The sequence below is a fragment of the Penicillium griseofulvum genome (genome assembly GCF_001561935.1).
Source record: "Penicillium griseofulvum strain PG3 chromosome Unknown contig_95, whole genome shotgun sequence".
Lineage (NCBI taxonomy): Eukaryota > Fungi > Ascomycota > Eurotiomycetes > Eurotiales > Aspergillaceae > Penicillium > Penicillium griseofulvum.
Window position 1 is genome coordinate 1,070,057 of NW_024467454.1, and position 19,168 is coordinate 1,089,224.

General features: G+C 47.8%; 8 protein-coding genes across 8 annotated transcripts; 4 read left to right on the plus strand and 4 right to left on the minus strand.

Moving 5' to 3' along the window:
- Nucleotides 1-993: 993 nt before the first annotated feature.
- PGRI_059080 (WD40 repeat domain-containing protein) lies at nt 994-2,290 on the plus strand (the record flags this gene model as incomplete). Its single annotated transcript, XM_040793621.1, has 6 exons — nt 994-1,003; nt 1,071-1,184; nt 1,242-1,281; nt 1,333-1,428; nt 1,478-2,100; nt 2,154-2,290. 6 exons carry the CDS (start codon nt 994-996, stop codon nt 2,288-2,290), a joined length of 1,020 nt encoding a protein of 339 aa, XP_040648476.1.
- A 597-nt stretch (nt 2,291-2,887) lies between these two features.
- On the minus strand, nt 2,888-4,395 carry PGRI_059090 (putative RNA binding protein; the record flags this gene model as incomplete). The annotated part of the gene is made up of 7 exons (XM_040793622.1): nt 2,888-3,538; nt 3,597-3,663; nt 3,722-3,773; nt 3,827-3,861; nt 3,919-3,950; nt 4,209-4,298; nt 4,357-4,395. The coding sequence occupies 7 exons, from the start codon at nt 4,393-4,395 to the stop codon at nt 2,888-2,890; spliced, it is 966 nt and encodes a 321-aa protein (XP_040648477.1).
- A 619-nt stretch (nt 4,396-5,014) lies between these two features.
- On the minus strand, nt 5,015-7,109 carry PGRI_059100 (alpha-actinin, sarcomeric (f-actin cross linking protein); the record flags this gene model as incomplete). The annotated part of the gene is made up of 4 exons (XM_040793623.1): nt 5,015-5,203; nt 5,266-6,873; nt 6,930-6,996; nt 7,054-7,109. The coding sequence occupies 4 exons, from the start codon at nt 7,107-7,109 to the stop codon at nt 5,015-5,017; spliced, it is 1,920 nt and encodes a 639-aa protein (XP_040648478.1).
- Nucleotides 7,110-10,117: 3,008 nt separating this feature from the next.
- On the plus strand, nt 10,118-11,053 carry PGRI_059110 (aldo/keto reductase family protein; the record flags this gene model as incomplete). Its single annotated transcript, XM_040793624.1, has 2 exons — nt 10,118-10,633; nt 10,718-11,053. The coding sequence occupies 2 exons, from the start codon at nt 10,118-10,120 to the stop codon at nt 11,051-11,053; spliced, it is 852 nt and encodes a 283-aa protein (XP_040648479.1).
- An 87-nt stretch (nt 11,054-11,140) lies between these two features.
- PGRI_059120 (initiator tRNA phosphoribosyl transferase family protein) lies at nt 11,141-12,973 on the minus strand (the record flags this gene model as incomplete). The annotated part of the gene is made up of 5 exons (XM_040793625.1): nt 11,141-11,295; nt 11,379-12,045; nt 12,137-12,333; nt 12,639-12,650; nt 12,706-12,973. The coding sequence occupies 5 exons, from the start codon at nt 12,971-12,973 to the stop codon at nt 11,141-11,143; spliced, it is 1,299 nt and encodes a 432-aa protein (XP_040648480.1).
- Nucleotides 12,974-14,496: 1,523 nt separating this feature from the next.
- On the plus strand, nt 14,497-15,315 carry PGRI_059130 (HAD family hydrolase; the record flags this gene model as incomplete). The annotated part of the gene is made up of 2 exons (XM_040793626.1): nt 14,497-14,505; nt 14,563-15,315. 2 exons carry the CDS (start codon nt 14,497-14,499, stop codon nt 15,313-15,315), a joined length of 762 nt encoding a protein of 253 aa, XP_040648481.1.
- Nucleotides 15,316-15,837: 522 nt separating this feature from the next.
- On the plus strand, nt 15,838-17,052 carry PGRI_059140 (MutT/nudix family protein; the record flags this gene model as incomplete). The annotated part of the gene is made up of 4 exons (XM_040793627.1): nt 15,838-15,888; nt 16,008-16,100; nt 16,479-16,719; nt 16,814-17,052. 4 exons carry the CDS (start codon nt 15,838-15,840, stop codon nt 17,050-17,052), a joined length of 624 nt encoding a protein of 207 aa, XP_040648482.1.
- A 113-nt stretch (nt 17,053-17,165) lies between these two features.
- Nucleotides 17,166-18,120, minus strand: PGRI_059150 (putative NUDIX family hydrolase; the record flags this gene model as incomplete). Its single annotated transcript, XM_040793628.1, has 2 exons — nt 17,166-17,675; nt 17,806-18,120. 2 exons carry the CDS (start codon nt 18,118-18,120, stop codon nt 17,166-17,168), a joined length of 825 nt encoding a protein of 274 aa, XP_040648483.1.
- Nucleotides 18,121-19,168: the final 1,048 nt, after the last annotated feature.

Here is a 19,168-nt window from a genome sequence, read left to right on the forward strand (position 1 = left end):
CGAGCTGTTCTCATTTCCATCAATTGAATAGTCTAGTGTACCCTGTTGCGAAACCACCATTCAATTACCCATGTAGAGATATCGACATGCGGGCAAATGGGGAGTAGAAGTAATGATTTGCTTTGGAAGGACCTCAGACTGCCAGGGGATATAAGGCTTGATGCACGATGTACGATGGTTGGAGGAAAGGAAGAAGAAAAGTGGAACCAAACAAAGTGGGGAGACCTTGGCACCATCAACCCACGTGATTAACTGTAGGAGTTCTCCAGGTCTCTCTCTAGCTAGTTCGTGTTAAAAGTACCTATATGGAATACAGAGTACAATATGTACATACTAGAATGTTCAGCCAATTGGCGTTTACTGTAGAATTAAGATGTAAAACCTAAATAATTTGAATATGCAGGTCGAGATCATATTCGAGGTGTTACACTATACATCACTATGATGTTTTTCCAATGCTGTTTGTAACATCTCATTAACTGTTGATTCAGATGCATATCAATGTCTTTTGAAAAAGAAATTACAAACAATCGTCAAAAAATACAAAACTCCATGAGCCTCACGTGTTCCAATTATACCCGAATCAGACTAGCGCATGCCTTACCTAATAGGTGATCGGCTCCAGGGCCCGTTATTGTTTGAAATTGAAATTCAATATCCCATCTACACACCGAAGGAGTTTCGAATTTCCAGAGGCCTTCTCTCCTTTTAAGGTGTCTGGTTAGAAAAAAACTTGTCCCACTTTCTTCGATCCTTTGTTCTCGGCTCCTCCTCGAACCCCACATATCTGATGACTTGACGACCCTGACGAATCTCTTATGCACCTTCCTTAGACATATTGAACTTTCTCTCGGTCTAGTTCCTGGATTTGTATCTTGATACCAAGTCGCGAACTCTGGGTTGAGCACATAGCGCCTCGCTGATCTGATTGGCTCTTTAATACCTAACAACAAAACCACTGAAAGCTCGGGAACTTCCTTCAACATTGACGAAATGACTGCCGGTGAGTGATCTGTGTAGATGGAATGAAAGCTCCTATTTTGGTATATTTACTGACAAATCTCCAACAGATATCCCCAAGGTAGTCCCTCTGACTTGCCACGGACATTCTCGTCCGGTGACGCATCTGAGCTTCTCTTCCACCGTCGAAGACGACCAATATTACTTCATCTCCTCATGCAAAGGTAAGACGCACCTGCTTCTCAGTGCTCACAACTTACCTACTCACTAACCAACTAAAGATAATAACCCCATGCTCCGAGATGGCATCACGGGAGACTGGTACGGCAAATAAGACCAAACCCAGAATCCACCCACTAACACAAAGCCCAGGATTGGAACATTCCTCGGTCACAAAGGCGCTGTATGGCAAGCCAGACTCTCAGCCGACGCCGCCATCTCAGCAACAGCAGCAGCCGATTTCTCAGCGTAAGCATATCCCCCCATCTCGCGCGAAGATTATACTAAACCCAAACAGCAAGGTCTGGGACACCTACACAGGCGAATGTCTGCACACGCTCCAGCACGCACACATCGTGCGCGCAGTAGCATTCCCAATTCAAGCGAACCCGCAAGTTCTCGCGACAGGCGGTGCGGAGAAGAAGCTTCGGATCTTCGATCTAACGCGTGGCGGGAGCTCCAGCACGGCGTCAACGCCGCCTCTCCCTTCCGCAAGCCCGGCCACTGAGAATGTGGCGAGCTATGAGATCGGTGCGGGCGTGCACGCCGGCACGATCAAGTCTATTGTCTGGAATCAAGACTACAATGTTGTCACGACGGCGGCAGAGGATCGGAAGATCCGCTGGTGGGATCTGCGGTCGCGTCATCCGATCGTTGAGTACGGCGTTGATGGACCGATTGGATCGTGCGAGTTGAATAGTCTGGCGACGAGACCTAATGATGCAGGGATTTTGACTGTTGCTGCCGGGAAGAGTGTTTATCTCTTTGATGGTGTGCAGCCGGGTCGGTTGCTTAAGAAGGTGGATTATGACTATGATGTTGCTAGTGCTGCGGTCAATAGCGAGTCTGGTCGTCTGGTTACGGGCAGTGCGAATGATACCTGGGCGAGAGTTTATGACTTGAACACGGATGAGGAGTTGGGTATGTTTCTACTTCTGGTGTGTCTTTTGGCGTTGGCTAACTTTCTTCCGCAGAGGTTCAAAAGGGACACCATGGGCCTATCTGGTCTGTCAGCTTCTCGCCCGATGGCAAGCTCTATGGCACTGGTAGTGAGGACGGTACTATCAAGTTGTGGAAGGCGTGCCGCGAACCCTATGGGTTGTGGCGGTGAACTTGATAGTCTCTTAATTGTTACAGTGTACAGAAGAAATCACGGAAGACTCTGGTATCTTCCATTTCATTTGCGGTCCTTGTTCTATAATTGGCGGCTTTTTATTGGGTTTATGCTCTATCTACTTGTATCTTGCCACCATCCATTGGTTGCATCTGGGCAAGCATCCTCTCCTGCTTTGCATGCAGGCTATATGGCAGATGCGCATCTGTTTATACCACCGACTAGACAAAGAAAGACATGAAAGACACCGAACAATGCAATCAAAATGAGACTATATCATAAGCTCCCATTTCACCGGCGTGTGGAAATGCAACGAGAGCAAAATCAAGAGCCCAGTAAGGGCAAAAAAAGAACCGAAGCAGGGAACCCGAATGTGTGATATGACCGAGTTGCAATTTGTTGGTTCAGGTAAATAAAGTACAGAGTTTCCGCCCTTGTGCCGAAGACCCTAAGCGATGGAAAGAGAGCAGAGTAGAAAAAGGCCGAGGTGATCTGAAATCATAGAAAGGACCGAAGAAGAATGCCACGGAGGCCAGAAGATCTGAAAAGCGAAAGAGAAACGAGTTTCGCATAGCTTGAGTGACAGCGAAGTATTTACTCAATCATATCGATATCATCGTCGGCAGCAGGTGCGCTGGGGGCCGGAGCAGTCTGCTGAGGGGCGTCCTGAGCAGGTGCAGCCGCTTCAGCGCCGGTGTTCGCACTACCCCAGTAATCCTCCATCTCCTGATCCAACTCCTCCTGGGTCTTGCGCGGACGGGCGTTGGACCGGCGGTTAGATCCATCAGTTTGCTGGGAGCGGTTATCGCGTCCACCACCACGTCTGCCTCCGCCGCGGCGGTTAGGAGAGCGCTGGTTGGAGCGTTGCCCAGGGACGTAACGGTCGATATTGTCTGGAGCGGGCTTGGTGACGTCGCTGCGATGAGCACGGCCACCACCACGGCGGCGTCGGCCATCTGCGCTATCCTCGGGGCTCATGCTACGGTCGTCGCGGGGGCGCTCGACGCGGTCAATAAGGCTGGATCTAGGGCGCTGTGCGGAGTCGAAGGGGTTACGTTCACGGCGGCCGGGGATGAGAGAAAGACGGATGGGCTGGCCTTTGGCGTTGGCTCCGTCATACTCCTGAATGGAGGTGTGTGCATCCTTGAGGCGGGCGTATGTGACGTAAGCAACTCCCTCAGAGCGTCCAGCGCGGTCGTATGAGACAGTGAGTTCAGACACAGGTCCGATTCGGCCGAAGAGATCCTGTTCAGCGAAGAGGCTTGTTAGGGTATACTGGCGTGGTTGGGCTGATGAAACTTACCTCGAGATCGGTTTCGGTGATGTCGTAGTGGAGGTTATCGACGCGAACCTTCGTTAGTGTGCTAGAGCTAGTAATCTAATTAGCTCTATAATCGGGAGAAGGCAACTTGATGGGAGGCTCCATACCGATCGGAATCATGTCCGTCGCGGCCTCTGCGGCCTCCACGGGATGGGCGGGCTGGAAAGCAAAATGTTAGAGAGGTCCCGGCAAAGTGCGAGAAATTCACATACATCGATCGTCGTCAAACTTGTCGTGCACCCAGTCGCTAGAAACAGAGCTGTCAGCATAATTCGTACCATAGTAGGCAGCGAGGGATACTCACAGGTTGAGATCGACACGGTCTGAAGTGTATGGCTGTTGTTATCGATAGACTTAGCGTTAGCTCCAAGTCAGATGAGGTATCGTGCAAAGTTCTTTTTCATGTCTTTGCCGTGGCGTGTTCGTTCGCAAGTCTCCGACGATCCAGAGGACTGGCTACGATTGTCACGGAGCAAGAAGAGAATTCGCAGAGGAGGAATAGGAGGGCGGACCTAGGTATCGAGCGAGATGTTAGTTTTATGGCCATGAAAATATCTTTCCGGAACAAAGCTTCAGCTTCAAGTCAGGCTGTACCTTTCTGACGCCATCGCGCTCGTGGCGACGGCCGGAGTTATTGTGACGACGAGAACCACCACCACCGCCTGAGGGACGACCCGGGTTCCGCTAAGATTGATTGAGTTAGGTGCACGTTTAGTGGTTTCATTGCTCGCTAGAGACTTACCGTGTCTTCAGCGATGATCTCGTCCAAGCTGCGGTCCATCTTGGAGTGTATGAATAGGGATGCGATTGAGGGAAGAAATAAAATGTGTAAGAGAGAGAGCGCAGTCAATTAATTCAATTATGACCTGTACTCAAATTAAAAAAAGGATTCAAAAAGAAGTGAGAGGTGTCAAGGAATACAATGAGCCGCAGGATCATCTTCATCAACTCCGATACGGGATCTGGGGACTGTCACATGACGTGGATTGTATCAATGGGTAAGGATTGGCAATGTCCACCGGCGGACATCTACATATCAGATCAAAAATAAATTCAATGATTCAAATATTACAAGGATCTGTTATTTGGCGTGTCTTGGCTATCCTTGCTAGCCCAAGTCCAGCTCCACGTCTGCCGATCGCCTTAATATTTGAAAATGTTCACATGGTATCCTGGTCATTACAAAAAAGCATACACACAATATGTGTTAAAGAGGAACAACCACCAAGCCCCAGGATGCAAGATGAGCCAGGAAAAAAAAGAGAGGGAGAGAACCGGGTTCGAATCAAAAAGCATGAAAATCCTCCATGAAAACACCAGAAACACAGCAACACCAAGCTAGTGCAAATCCCCCATAATCACCGGTAATGCTGCGCAAATATCAACCTCAATGATGCCCTTTATTGTCCACTCCCATTATTTTTGTTTACCTCTCGCATTTTCTCCATGAAGCTGATGTAGTCGTACTTCGCCAACTCCCGGTCCTCAAGTAGATCGGGGCCATCATGTACAGGCATCGTCTTAACCAAATGCTCAATAACCTCGTCAGGAATGAGCGAGTGCCGGAGGTCCAGTTCTGTGACATAGGGCTGCAGGAAGTTAGTGACTCTATCCAGAGAAGTTGTCAGAGAATAAGAAATGCTTTACATACCTTGCCATCGGCAACTTCCTTGAAACTTTGGAAGACCTGTTCAGCAGTGTTTTGGTCCTCCGTCACGCTGACCATAAACCGAATGAACTGCTCAAAGCTGACTCCGGCATTTTGCGACAGTCGGTGGGCTCCACATACCTCCACGTAGACCTGGTGCATCTCGTCCTCATCGTAGACTAGTCCCAGACTGGCCAGTGCTGCGGAGAACTCGAGCTCTTGGAGCGTGTTGGAAGAGTCGCGATCGAAATGGCGGAACACTGACTCAAACTCTTCTAACTGAATAGGAGTCAGGTTGGTCATGTTGCGAGCAACCATCTGGTTGTCGAGGAAAGCCAGCTTCTTTGAAATGCTGGATTTGACGAGACTAAGCTCATAGGCGAGCTCGTCCAAGGTGTATGTGGTGAAGTCGTTTTCTTCAATATTGGCCTCCGCGCACTGTTGGTCCAATTCTGCGATAGTATCGAGAAAGGCATCGAGGGGCGGCAAGTTGTTATTTAACTTTTTAACATGATCAAGTTGGTCTTCAACATCCCCATCCAATCCAGAGATCGCCAATGACAATGTCTTCAGGGTCAGTGCAAAGTCATTTGCCTTGTCGGCAAAGGAGCGGCGTAGCTTGTTTTTGATGTCACGGATTGTTTCGTTTATAAGTTGACTGCGTTCGTGCTCATCCCGGGTCAGGATCTCCCACTCTTTGTCGCAGTTTTCTGGACTCAGTTCTTGTGGTGGATCGTAGGGACGCAGTCGATATGTACCCAACTTGGTTTTGATATTGCCTAGCAAAGCAGCTAGGTCAGATTTCTCAGCCACCCATTGGCGTTTCTCATTTCGCTTGTAGAGTGAGAACTGATATGATTGCTCTTTAGCATCTTTGTATGTTCCCTCGAACGAGGAGGTTTTCCAGTGTTCGCGCTGGCCACGGATCAGTCGCAACAATTCCTTTACTCGGCGCTCATATGAGTTCTGCATATCCCATGCGCCGTGCATATTGTTAACAAACTTCTCCACTCGTCGCCCAGCATTTTCGACTCTCTCCAATTGCGAGAAAGCGTGGAACCAGTAGGCGATGTAGGTCATGAGGGATCGTTCGTCGGGTCTCGGCACGTCGCATACATCGTCCACGTCGAGTAGGTCCGGGATGCCAATTTCGTTGGATGCGATCTCAAAGGCCAGTTTCATATTTCCACGGTGATCACTCTTATCTAGTGAGTCGTAGTCGATCAGGTCGGGTCGATGGATATCGAGGAGCGCGCAGAAGGCCAAGCCATTGTTCCAGCTGGATGAGAAGTCCCGGACCTCCACATCGTCGTAGCAAGCCGTCTTTCGTTGGCACCAGAGTAGCAATCCCTCTTTCGCAGTCATGCCTTCCTCGTTGATGTCACTGATGGTAAATCGTAGAATCAGGGTCCAGATTAAGCCCAAGATGATCTTTTGATTACCGTCCACAATATCCTCCGCTCCAATATTCGTCATCTGGATTCTCCTTCCCTTGATGAAATCAAGACTTTTGTTCACATTTTCGAAGCGTTGTACGCGCAGCTTAGGTTTCGAGGCATATCGACCGAGGGACTCTCCTCCAAGGATTTCGAGGAGGTGAATAAGAATGACCTAATACGCGATTAGCAATTTCCAAAAGACGGGAGCGGGGCAGCAGTGGGACATACGCCGTCGGAGAGGTCAGTGACCAAGTCCTCGATGGACAGGCTCCGTGCCTTCAGCTTGTCATTTAGCCTAATATTGCTCATTAGTTGAAGTTCCGAGAGAAAATAAAATCGACAGGGAAGGTACCATTTGGTGAAGGTCTTTTGCTGCACGTTAATCCACTGCTTCTCAACCGTCAACATCTTCAATTACGGAGACATCCAGGGCCGATTGGCAATGATAGTATCGGGAGCTGACAGTGAACAGGGTTTAGGATTCAGCAAAAAGAAAAAAAAAAAAGAAGAAACGACTAGGGTGATCAAAGAGGCTTAAAGACTTTCCGATTCGGACTGGAGACAATGGAGCACAAAGGGGGGGGAAATAATAGAGGTGGGGTTTGTTTCTCCCGCAAGTCGGAATTGGAGATCACCCGAGCAACCGTATCTCTTCTTTCGAACTCGAGAAGAACAGTTTTAGACCAAATATAAGGAATAGACAGAATATAACATAGGAAAAATATCAGGCAATTTGATGCATCCCTTGTGGACCCACTTCTAAGTATAGGTATTGTTGACCCCCTTTGTCTACGGAAATTTAATAGGCGATAAGGGCTACTAAATGCAAGATTAGCTGAAATTTGACATGGAGTTTCAAGTGAGCATGTTGGCGTTGGGCACCGAGTATGCCTTAATACATCGAGAACAACCTTGCCCAAACATTCTGATTTCCAATTGTCGACATTTCACCAATTTATAGTCCATTTCCAAGGTTTCCAAATGTTTGGTCGACTTATAGCCAATAGAAAGCTATAGGTTGACCCCCACGTCGGGTATGTATCTGATATCGCCGTGTTTCAGCATAAAAGTCAACAGAATCTACTGAGAATGTTGGATGAGGCTATATTGGCAACTTGGTATTTTAACCAAAACATTCGAGAAAGATTAGCAAATCGGTATGTGGTCACAAGATGATGTGATTCAGCTTCGAGTTATATGTATTTTTCATATACTATGAATGCTAAACTATGTAGCATTATAAGGCAGCACGTTATGTTCATTAAGGTATGACTTTCTCGTTTGGGTAGGTTTATCAGACCTCTCTTTGCCCATTTAGGTCTTTCAGGCCTTTGTCTCTTTACCCCATCAATATGACTTTGTCCATCATGCCCATCAGCCATTTCTTTACTTTATCTGTACGTATATACTGTTCACGTCATGTTGCTCTGGATTATCGCTATTATTGGAGAAAAGAGTCAACCCCATTATTAGTGGTCGTAATAATGGCACCGAGTATGTATGACATGTTTCCTGAACGGGAATATTACATAGTAGCTTATGCTAACGTATGGCCAATTTAAAGGGTTAATAGCCTATCTGGCATATGTCAAGCTCGACAGAAGTACAATACCAATAGTACCTCGACTGGCCGAGTCGTACGCATTCATATCTGCCAGTGGCGGGGTGCATCCGTCTAAGGAGAGCCTATGCTGATTCGCTTAGACAGCTGGCTATAGCACTCCGCTGGGGGTTGGACAACAAGAGACCTCGGGAGCCATGACATGACTAAGTTGATAGCGACATCCAACAACCACTCAGGAATCCGCTTTGTCGTGAACTCCAGCTCAACTGGCACATTTATATAGCGTATCCCGGCAGAATGCGCATTGTATTTGTCTCTTGTGCTCCGCTAAATATAAGAGGGCGGATCTTCACTTTATTCGTCGCCTTCAGACTGGGCCTCCCTCGGGGCCTGCTATGGGGCTGGACTGTCTTAGCGGCAGGTGGTCGACATTGAATTAGGGAGTATTGGGAGGGGTTTATTGCATGTTTTCAAAGCAATGTGCTTATATCAGTGTATCAGAGTTGGGAGTAAAATTTGTCGAAGATAGGTGCTATATATTCAGGCGCCCCGTGGACGGGTTTGTGGTCTAAGGCCATATACGGAGTACTATCTACCTAATGCATCTCTCTTCCCGAGGTCACTCTCTTTGCTGTCATTTACGACCTCTCTTTTCATTCCCTTTTCCATCACCCGCGACACCTCTCTTCATTCTCTTTTTCAATCACGCTTAAACATAAGGGAAAGCCTAATCAAGATGCTTGCGAACCTCCCAATTGAACTATCAAACCAAATCCGTAGCTATCTACAGCTACCGGACTGGCGAGCTCTCAGATTAGCATGCCCAGCACTATACGCAAAATCTAGAGTCTCCTAGAGTCTCCCGAGGTTGGCTTAGGTCATAATCCACGATGGAAACCCCTTGTTCGTGGAGCTTTTGATTGGCTTCACTACCAATCGAGGCTTGACGGGTAAAAGAAGTGACAGCCTGTATAGTTAGTTAGCACTCTCATAAATGGGTTTGAGGGGCTTCGTACAAAGTTGGTCTCTGAAGAACATAGTCCCTTGACTATGGACTGGCCAATGTTTCCAGTACCGCCAATAACGCCGACCTTGATAGGAGATGTCATTCTTCGAAGCTGCACGAAGTTTATAGGTGGGTTAACCCTGGTGAGAAGAAGTCTGACTTGGTTGAGACGGAGGGAGCTGGGAATTGTTGGATTTATATGCCGGGAGAAGTAATAAGCTGGCGAGCATCTAGCTTGTCGGACTAGTCAAAGATAGGACATAGCTTACGACTCCTTTTGACTCATAATAGGACTTTTGCGTTCGGACGAAATATTGCTTGCCTGGATGTCATCGGATGAATAAAGTTGACTGGATGCTCTTCCCAATGTTCGTCCGAACCTTATCGCATGCAGCAAAATGAAGTATTACAACATATAGATACAGTTATTGCCTTCATATTTAAAGGGCCGACAGTCTACTGTCGCAAGACTTCATAATATAGAGTAGATACCTAGTCAACTACTACTTATTCTGAATTATGGCGCTATTACTCTACGTGATAACTCCAGATATATTGCTAAATATTCTTTCCATTATGTATCTAGTATGTGTAATACTCATCCATGTTATAATACCTTAGCAAATAATTAACCACATAGCTACATAATTAGACTTGACCATCGTAGGTACTGTAGATTGTAGGAAGTGTGATGTTGTACCTGCCCTGGGCACGCGATACCTCGGTATTAGTCATCCAAAATGACCTCATTTTCGCAAAGCGGGGCTAGGAGATTATTCTTTTGAAACACTCTCAATCGACTTCTTTTCCTTTCGCAAACTACAATAACCTCTCAATAACTCCAATATGTCCGCCTCCTTCAAGATTACCGACCTCCTCCCCCTTCCGAACTCGAGCGTCCGCATCCCGCGCCTCGGCTTCGGCGTCTACCGCTCCCCCACCAACCAGTGCGTGCAGTCCTGCCTAAAGGCATTGGACGCAGGCTACCGACACATCGACACAGCACAGTTCTACGCCAACGAGGCGGAAGTCGGCGAGGCTCTGCGAACCACCAACGTGCCCAGAGATCAGATCTTCGTCACGACCAAGATCCTCAGCCCCGCAGCCTCACTCGAAGCTACCTACGATAAATTGCTAGCTTCCGTGCACAAGATTGGCGGCGCAGATGGATATGTCGACTTGTTCTTGATTCACTCCTCCAGCTCTGGCTCCGCTGGGCGGAAGCTTTTGTGGCAGGCACTTGAGAAGCTACACGCAGAGGGCAAGGCGCGGAGTATCGGTGTTAGCAACTTCGGTGTGGGGCACATCGAGGAGATGCGCTCATATGCCCAGGTGTTCCCGCCTCATGTTAATCAAATCGAGGTAGGTGCTTTGCTTCTATTACTACTCTTCTCTCTATATGGATAGTTTGGTTTGAGTGTGATCACTAACATTCTATTTTTGCAGCTCCACCCGTGGTGCCAGCAGCGCGTCATCGACGAATACTGCAAGAAGAATGGCATTATTGTCGAGGCATACTCGCCCATCGTGCGAAACTATAAAGCCAACGACCCAACGCTAGTGGAGGTGGCAAAGAAATACGGCAAGACCACTCAGCAGATCTTGATCCGCTATGCGCTGCAGAAGGGCTGGGTGCCTTTGCCCAAGACCGACAACCCCGAACGAATCGTGGCCAACGCGGATGTGTTCGGCTTCGATATTAGCGTCGAGGACATGGCCTTGCTGGATTCCTTTGACCAGGGCAGTGCCGGTGCTATTGTGGAGGCTGTGGACAACGAATGAGCGATCTCTAGAGCATGTTCTTAATACCCAGGCGCTTCGAAACCAATCAGGCCCGACCAAGCGATGAAATGTAACCATTGCTCACGGTCAATAATCCGGCGGCTGCATCAGGAAAGCATTGACAGATTGAAGCGTGGCGCGAGACGGGTTCACGTCATGTTTTGACGACACGAGCCAGGCTAGACGCTGTCGAATAAACTGCTTGCTGATCGCGCGCTTGCTCAGTGAGGCATCGAAGCCACCTGTGAGAAACAATTAGTTATTTATACGTCTTCACATAGCGTTTGAATCCATCACCAGACCATCTGGGACATTGCACACATACCCTCGCCGTTATAAAACAGACAAATGATCGCCAGAAGCGTCCCTGCCGAGAGATCTTTCCCATTCTCGCAGGTAACCAGCACCGACAGCGTCGGATCCGCCCCAAGACGGGCGCCGATAAAGTCACGCACCTTATCCAGGCATTTCCGTAGATCCCGACTTCCCAGTTTCCCAGAATCACATCTCAAATTAAGCCGCTTTGCGTTGCCCTCCCCAGCCGCAGCACTCCCATTACAGTCAATGACAAGATCATACCGATTCTCAGCACTGACGCCCTCACCCGTGGAGCCAATGTACAAATTGCGCGTAGGAGAGATCAGCGTCGCGTCCTGAGCCACATCTAGCAGTTTATGCTCAGCCACCAGTCGGTCAATTAGCTCCGGCAATTCGTCTTCGGGTGTATTCTTCAAAATAGCCTGATTAGCCCAGAAAACAGGCGGCGTCAGCCCATGCGCCCACGCCTCGCTATCATCGCCCGCGCCTTGGATGTATCCGCCCTCGGACATTTCGGCGCCATGCACGCGCCTAGAAGCGGAGCATAGTACGAGTAGATTATACTCATCACTCGTGTGCAGATCTGCCGGGTGGAAATATGTCCTGTTGGCCCAGGCGATCTCGATGGGCTTGCCGAGTTGCTCTCGCAGATTATCCAGATCGAGCTTTAGGCTCTGGTGGGTATTAAGGATCAGCACTTTTTCTCGAATGAGGGGGTGTGATAAAATGGGTTGCGCAGGGCACGTTAATGTTACGCATACGTACCTTTAGAGAATGCACGAATCCTTCGATTCGATTCTCGATCTGCGCTTCTTCCGATGCGCCCAAGTAATTGGGTGGAAGGCGGACTGGGTGGTATGCAGTTGCGGATGGGAACAGGGCTCTGTTTAGAACGGCGCTCCAGATTGGGACGGTTTTTGATAATGCATCTGGCATCACTAGGGACTGGTTAATAGAGCGCTCTAGACATTGCCGTAGCCTTATGCATAGAGACTATCGGGGTAAGGGAGCGGGATAATTCTCTAGTTCGGAATGGTGCAGGGATGATACATACGTTTGCCTCGGCGAGTTGAGTCCACAATTACACAGCTGCGAAAAAAAAAATATAGTCAGCTTTTTTGCGTTCTTTTATGGGCTCTTGGGAGGATCATGTAGTGATGGATTGGCCATGGTTTATACTTCGCGGTTCAATGAAGCTAAACCGAAGTCACTCCAACACAGATATAATTCCACAAGCAAAAAAAAACAGTGGAAATGTGAGACTAACCCCCCATGATCCCTAGCTAGCGGGAGCAACTGCAAGTTCAGCCTACGAAAGCTAAAATCCCACTGACCGGTGTGGCCATCGGTGCTTTTGAAATAAGCACTGCCAGCTTTGGCCGTCGGCGGGATATACCAGCTTCCGCAGCGTTCATTGGCAACCAGCGGTAAGCCATAATGGTCGGCTACCTCTTGTGCAAAGGTAGCATCTGTCTCAATAGACTGTAGCCGATTGGCGACGGACAGTGCCGATCGACGCAGAGACGAAAGTGTCTGGGAAATTGACAGCTGCTCCGGGAAATGAAGGGACTCTAGGGTCGGGAAAGTATCGGAGGACCCCATGCTTTCTTTTGGCTAGAGCTATTGCCAAGTATATTTCGGGTTCAAATATACCGGGGTGTACTCTGGGGTTGTACCAGGAGTCGTTTCAGCTTTTCGGGCTGTTCAAAGTGGCTATTTGGCCCGATATCCGTTTATGTCGTGCTAATTTAGACTGATTTGATTTGATGAGGTGTTTATGTTGGTTTTGGTCGGGGGGTGAATGGAAAGCCGTTGTGAAATTCGCAGGTCTGGGATTTTGAGTGTGGCCAATCATGGTGGGTGGATGGAAGAGGTGGACCCAGGTTCGTGCGATTTACTCCATACGGAGTATACAGTTGTGCTACAAGGTGTAAATATGTAAATCAATTTGACTATTGGGATTAATATGATAAACTTGATACAATATTTGCTTAGAATTCAGGGAATATGCGATGCCAGATTCTGGTCTTGTCGCGCTTTGAGAATGATAGTATGAGGTATGCTCGGACACAGCTCCCCTAGCACTGAGATGATAATAGAGTAACCTATTAAGCTGATTATAGAATGAGGCATAAAGTATTCAAATCGCTCATTGCTCACCGGAACTGGAATAGTTTACTCCGCGCCGAGGTATACTGTCGGGTTTCTCTCTCCCAACCCGCCAAGCATGCTTTGAACGTCCGAATGCATATTTGATAGTATCTGACCGCGACAGTTATTTTAGATGACACGGGAATATGGACCAAACGGGCGGAATATCGGGCCTGCATGCTTATGTATGTTTCTCAATCTTTCCGTGCCCCGGCTTTCTTTGCGAATTGGAGTTCGGCCTCCCCCTGGAGGACACCAGGAAGGCAATGAGAAGACGGAGCCATGACCGTGCATGAGTTTTGACCTACGGAGTAGTAGGATTATGTGTAGGTACGGAGTAGTCGTATCCAGTATCCAATTAAACGGTACATTATGCATGCAGTCTAGAATCTTGTACGCCTAAACATCAGGTGATAAAGTAACTTGCATAGAGGACTTGAGTAGAGTCTTAAATAATGGAATATCAAGTCACGAGACTGTATAAGACAAATTTCAAACATCGGATTGAAACGAATCGGTGAGAAAAGGCGAGAAGATGCGAGAAAAACGCAAGGTGAAACTATCCCACCTGCCTGGAGTAGAAAGGGCTAAGACGTAAATGGACTAGTGTACTATAGGTCTGTGCTTTTATTGGCTCAATATCTGACCATTTTCTTAGACATGAGGTACATGATACCTGATTTTACACATATGACATATGCCAATTCCAAGTATCTGGTACAATTGGCCCCACGTCAGTGACCAGCCCCTCCCGCTCTGGCCCGGTTTCCCTTTATGGATTGTGATTGCGGCGTCATTTTTGGGGTCAAGCTCTTGCCTTGACTTAAATACTTCATTTGCCTAATTTCCCTTGCCTTCCCCCTTTTATTTTGACACTATACTCCTAGACCATACTAGACCAACACTTCACACATTGCACTTTTGCTTTCCCCCGATAAACAAAACACTTCGGATCTAATCTCCGTATCTTCATCATGGGCAAGGTATGAGAATAGCGGTATCTCTCATGAGAGAGCTACCAATGCTAATCGGCACTGTAGATCACAGAAATCTTTTTTGATTGCGATAACACTCTGGTCCTCTCAGAGGAGCTAGCCTTCGAGGCTTGCGCCGAGCTGGCCAATGAGATTTTGGAAGCGCATGGCATCCCCGACCGTTATACTGGTGACCAGCTCATCAAAGATTTTGTCGGCCAAAATTTCCGTGGCATGATGGTCTCGCTACAGAACAAGTACAACTTCGAGATTGATGCGGAGAAGTTGGAAGGATATGTCACGAAGGAAGAGGACAAAGTCATTGCCAAGTTGGAGGAGAAGGCTAAGGCCTGTATCGGTGCCACCGAGGAGCTGGAGAAGCTTTATGCGTCAAAGCAGTACGGTCTTGCCGTCGTCTCCTCTTCCGCTTTGCGTCGCGTGGTTGCTTCCATCAAGAGGGTCGGCCAGGACAAGTTCTTCGACGGGATCAAGATCTTCAGCGCTGCCACTTCTCTGCCGAAGCCGACTTCCAAGCCCGACCCAGCTATCTACCTGTATGCTCTCGAGCAGGTCGGCAAGACTGCTGGTGAAACTGTTGCTGTCGAGGACAGCAAGTCTGGTGCTCTTTCGGCGGTTCGTGCCGGAATTCCCGTTATCGCTTATGTTGGCAGCTATAACGGCGAAGAGACACAGAAGGAGATGGCTAAGGTTCTGACTGACCTTGGTGCAAAGACTGTCATGTACAATTGGTCTGAGTTTGAGGATCGTATGAAGGATATTGAGGCAAGTCTCGCCAACGATGTTCAGTCGAGCCTTTAAGCTATCGCCGGTGACGCTTATACGCCCATGATTTTATGATAGCGAGCGTATGGTCGTTAGGGAGCTTTTTCTTTTTCTTATTTCTTTATTTCTCTTGACACTTTGAGTTATCAAAAGGTGCTTCTATTTCTTTTGACACAAGAGTGGTCTTGCTTGACGGACTGTGTCCGGTTATTGCTACTTTCTTCTTTGCCTGGTGCATTATTCTTCAGTATCTTCCGTCATTACATAGATAGTTTTGATGCGCAATGAGATACCATTCAGCAATGCCTTTTTTTTTCTGAGCTGCCTTGAGTGTTTTACTCTGTATTTTGTATTGCGTAGCATTCCTTTTTAAAAACAACTTGGAAACAATAAAGACCGATAGATGAAACCGATAAGATAACAGCCTTACCCCGCCATTACCCCTCCCCCAAGGTCTTCCCAGTTGGGATTGGCTGGTCTTAACATCAGTCTAGTCCTCCATTGGATCAGTTAGTCAGTCTCGGCTTGTTCCCACTTCAATCTAGATCATCCGTCACAATGTCAGCCCGCACGCAGGCGAAGTCGAAATTAATCTCGCGGGAACCATTGGTACGTTACTCCAATCACCAAGGTCATCACGCAATGAAGGGCCAGTACTACAATAAAATAGAGTTGTGATTGTAGCACCAATATCCGCCAGCGCATGACTGACACGTTCTTCCAAACAGAACCCCAACGAAGCCCGCTGGGCTCGGATGGTAAAGACAACATACACTGACCCTCTGGGTGTCGAGCGAACATGGGAATCAGCTGAGCGCACGGTAAGACGATTTGCCTTGTTCTATACTTGTTTGTGTTATGCACGCTCTTGCTCGATAGCACATATGCACCACACCCGGCGCAAGTAACCAAGTGACACGCTCCCGGGACAGCCACAAGTGCCAACTACATGATACACCGAGATCCAGTCTCATCTAATCACGACATGGTGGTTCGCATCGGTGGGGCACTCCAGTCCTGGGAGCCTCTGGCATTAACCCGGGTGTTGCCCTGCGCCGTATCAGAAATACCACTTGACTATTGGTTGCCTTGCAATGTGTATTGAACTTGATCGCCTCAGTTACGACCTAGCTCAAACAACCTTTTACAGCCTGTTTTAGAATCTATATTCGAAATTGATGCTAACCGCGTTTTCCCAGACTCGTCCGGCCGGTATCGACCTTGATGGCGTTGGGATCGTCGCTATTCTGAACAAGGAAACTGGCTCCGAGCTACTCCTGCAAAAGCAATATCGACCCCCGATTGATGCTGTTGTCATTGAGGTTCCTGCGGGACTTATCGACGCGGGTGAGACGCCTGAGCAGTGTGCTGTTCGGGAACTTAAGGAGGAGACTGGTTACGTTGGCGTGCCGGAACAGACTAGTCCAGTGATGTTCAACGGTATGTGAGCTGTGGCTGTCAGCTTTGTTTTCTTCTCGCAGCATTACTTACCCATTTGGGAGCTAAAGCTGACATCTATCTATGACTGGATCAGACCCAGGACTTTGCAATACTAACTTGCATATGGTCCATGTCCGGGTCGATATGTCGCTTCCCGAAAACAAGAACCCAAAGCCTGAGCTTGAGGATAACGAGTTCATTGAATGCTTTACTGTTCCTTTGAGCTCTTTGTTCGACGAGATGAAGAAGCTTGAAAAGGAGGGTTATGCTATTGATGCCAGGGTTGGAACGCTAGCTGAGGGAATTGAACTGGCGAAGAAATGGAGGCTGTGAACTAGTAATGATGCGATATCTCACTGACTTCTAGTACAACCCTACGTTGAGACAAACAAAGCTCTATTGAATACAAATCTACAAACACCTCGACATATCCATGTCATTCCCACTCAAAGTAATCCATCCTGCTTCAACCCCTTATACAAAGCCCAAGCAGCCAAAGTCTTCCCATCCCTAAGTCCCTCCTTCCACAGATCCTTCAAAGGAACAATCTTGAGCGTAATTTTCTCCCCATGCTCCCGCAGCCCAGTCAACTTCCCCTGTAACTCCTCAATCTCCTTCCTAGGCATAGTCTTCTCACACAAAAACAACGGAATAAACTCATCACTCCCACCAGGCGACGGATAAACACCCTTCTGTAAACTCTCCCCATGATCATCTTGCACAGCCCGCAACGCCAACGAAGTCATATCAATCAAATCCCCCTGCTCAACCCTCAGCCCCGTCTCCTCCTGAATTTCCTTCGCCGCACCCCCAGCAAACGTCCCACTATCATCCAGCATCCCAGCCGGAATCTCCGGAAACGCCAACGAGCCCGCCGGAATGCGGGGCTGGATGGTCAGGATAGCGCGCTTATCATTTTCAGTCGGGGATGTTATATCATCCGGCTGAAGGATGAGCTATACATAGAATTAGAAAAAAACACGTTTATGTTTTTAAATGGTGGGGCTGGGGCGCAATTTGCCTGCACACGCGGAGTAAAGAAGGGGAAATAACCTCCTATCGAGTAGAAATGGGGGTAGAACTTACTAACATCCCGACACTGCCACCCCGCAGGAATACGCTGCCGGGCAAAGTCTCGCCCTGGGTATTTGAAACATCGGCTTTTAGTTTGATGAAGCCTAATCGGCCGCCACCGAAGCGGTCGACGCTTTGGATGTCGATTTTGCGCAGGACGTATGGGTCGCTGTGGAACTCGTGTGAGGGGTTGTTTTGTCGCGCGAGCGAGTGTTGGAGGGTTTTTATCCAGATTTTGAAGGCTGGGAATGAGAGGAGATCATTTTGGGTTAAGTCTGGGATGCTGTTCACATTGAGGTTTAACCCCGGGATTGTGAATGTTGACATTCTGGCTGTTTTGGCTTTGATGGTTGGTTTGTGTGTGGGGATGGGCTGTGGCTTTAGGTGTCGCGCGGCAAGGCGGAGGGAGTTCATTACGGGGTCGAGCTTAAGCTCTCTAAAATGAGGTTTTACGATGGGAGACTTCCAAGGTTGGTTTGTGAGCGCTACATGTGGATATTCTTGTTATGACGTCGTTCAGTCTTGATCTTAGCCACTTCTCATACAAATGTATATTTTGACATCGCGCAACTAGAGTATTCTTTTTAAATAATTAATTCTATTGAGAAATTGCTACTTCAAATGTGTCATGAATTCATCATATAGTCCATTCATAGCTTTTGAGCTATCAGTCCCGAAATTCATAGTAGAATTTCACCATTTATTAGAAAGGGCAACTAACTAGCGCATAGCTTCGCCTACTCATCTCAGTATTCAGTGGTCAATTTTATCAGAACTGCCCCAGAGCTGCTATTGGCCGTATCTCATCTTGTGTATTGCAGATTAATCTCCAAGTCCCCCAAGGCACGTAGCGAAAATGATTTCAAGACTTGGGTATAGCATCTACATTTTAAGATGTTATAGAAATTATAACCAGAGTACAACATAGGTCTCACCTACCCTGTTTTCTCCCATTAAGTTTCCACTAGTCAAACGCACTTGAACTTGACAACACATTCCTTTGAATGAAGTCTGGGCCTTTTAGCCTTAAGAGTGCAACTTTTTCATTGGTCAATGTAGACTTTATCCAAAGTCCTATAGACGGTGTGATCAGACTTTTGTCCATACAGAAATTGGTCATCAATATAAAGTTTCTCCAGGGGTTGCTGCATCTCATGAGCCTGACAGTCTTGAAGACTTCTAGCCCAAAATGACTCATGATTTCATGAAAGCGAATGGAGTCAATTCTATTTCGTTGGGCGACAACGCATGCTAGTCTTTCCTGCGCATTTCTATATTCTTCGACTGGGCACAGATATCGGGTTCAGATGAGGGGTGACAAAATGCATGTCACACGAGCTCCCTTGTGCTCTAAAGAAGAAAACAAAACCAGAAA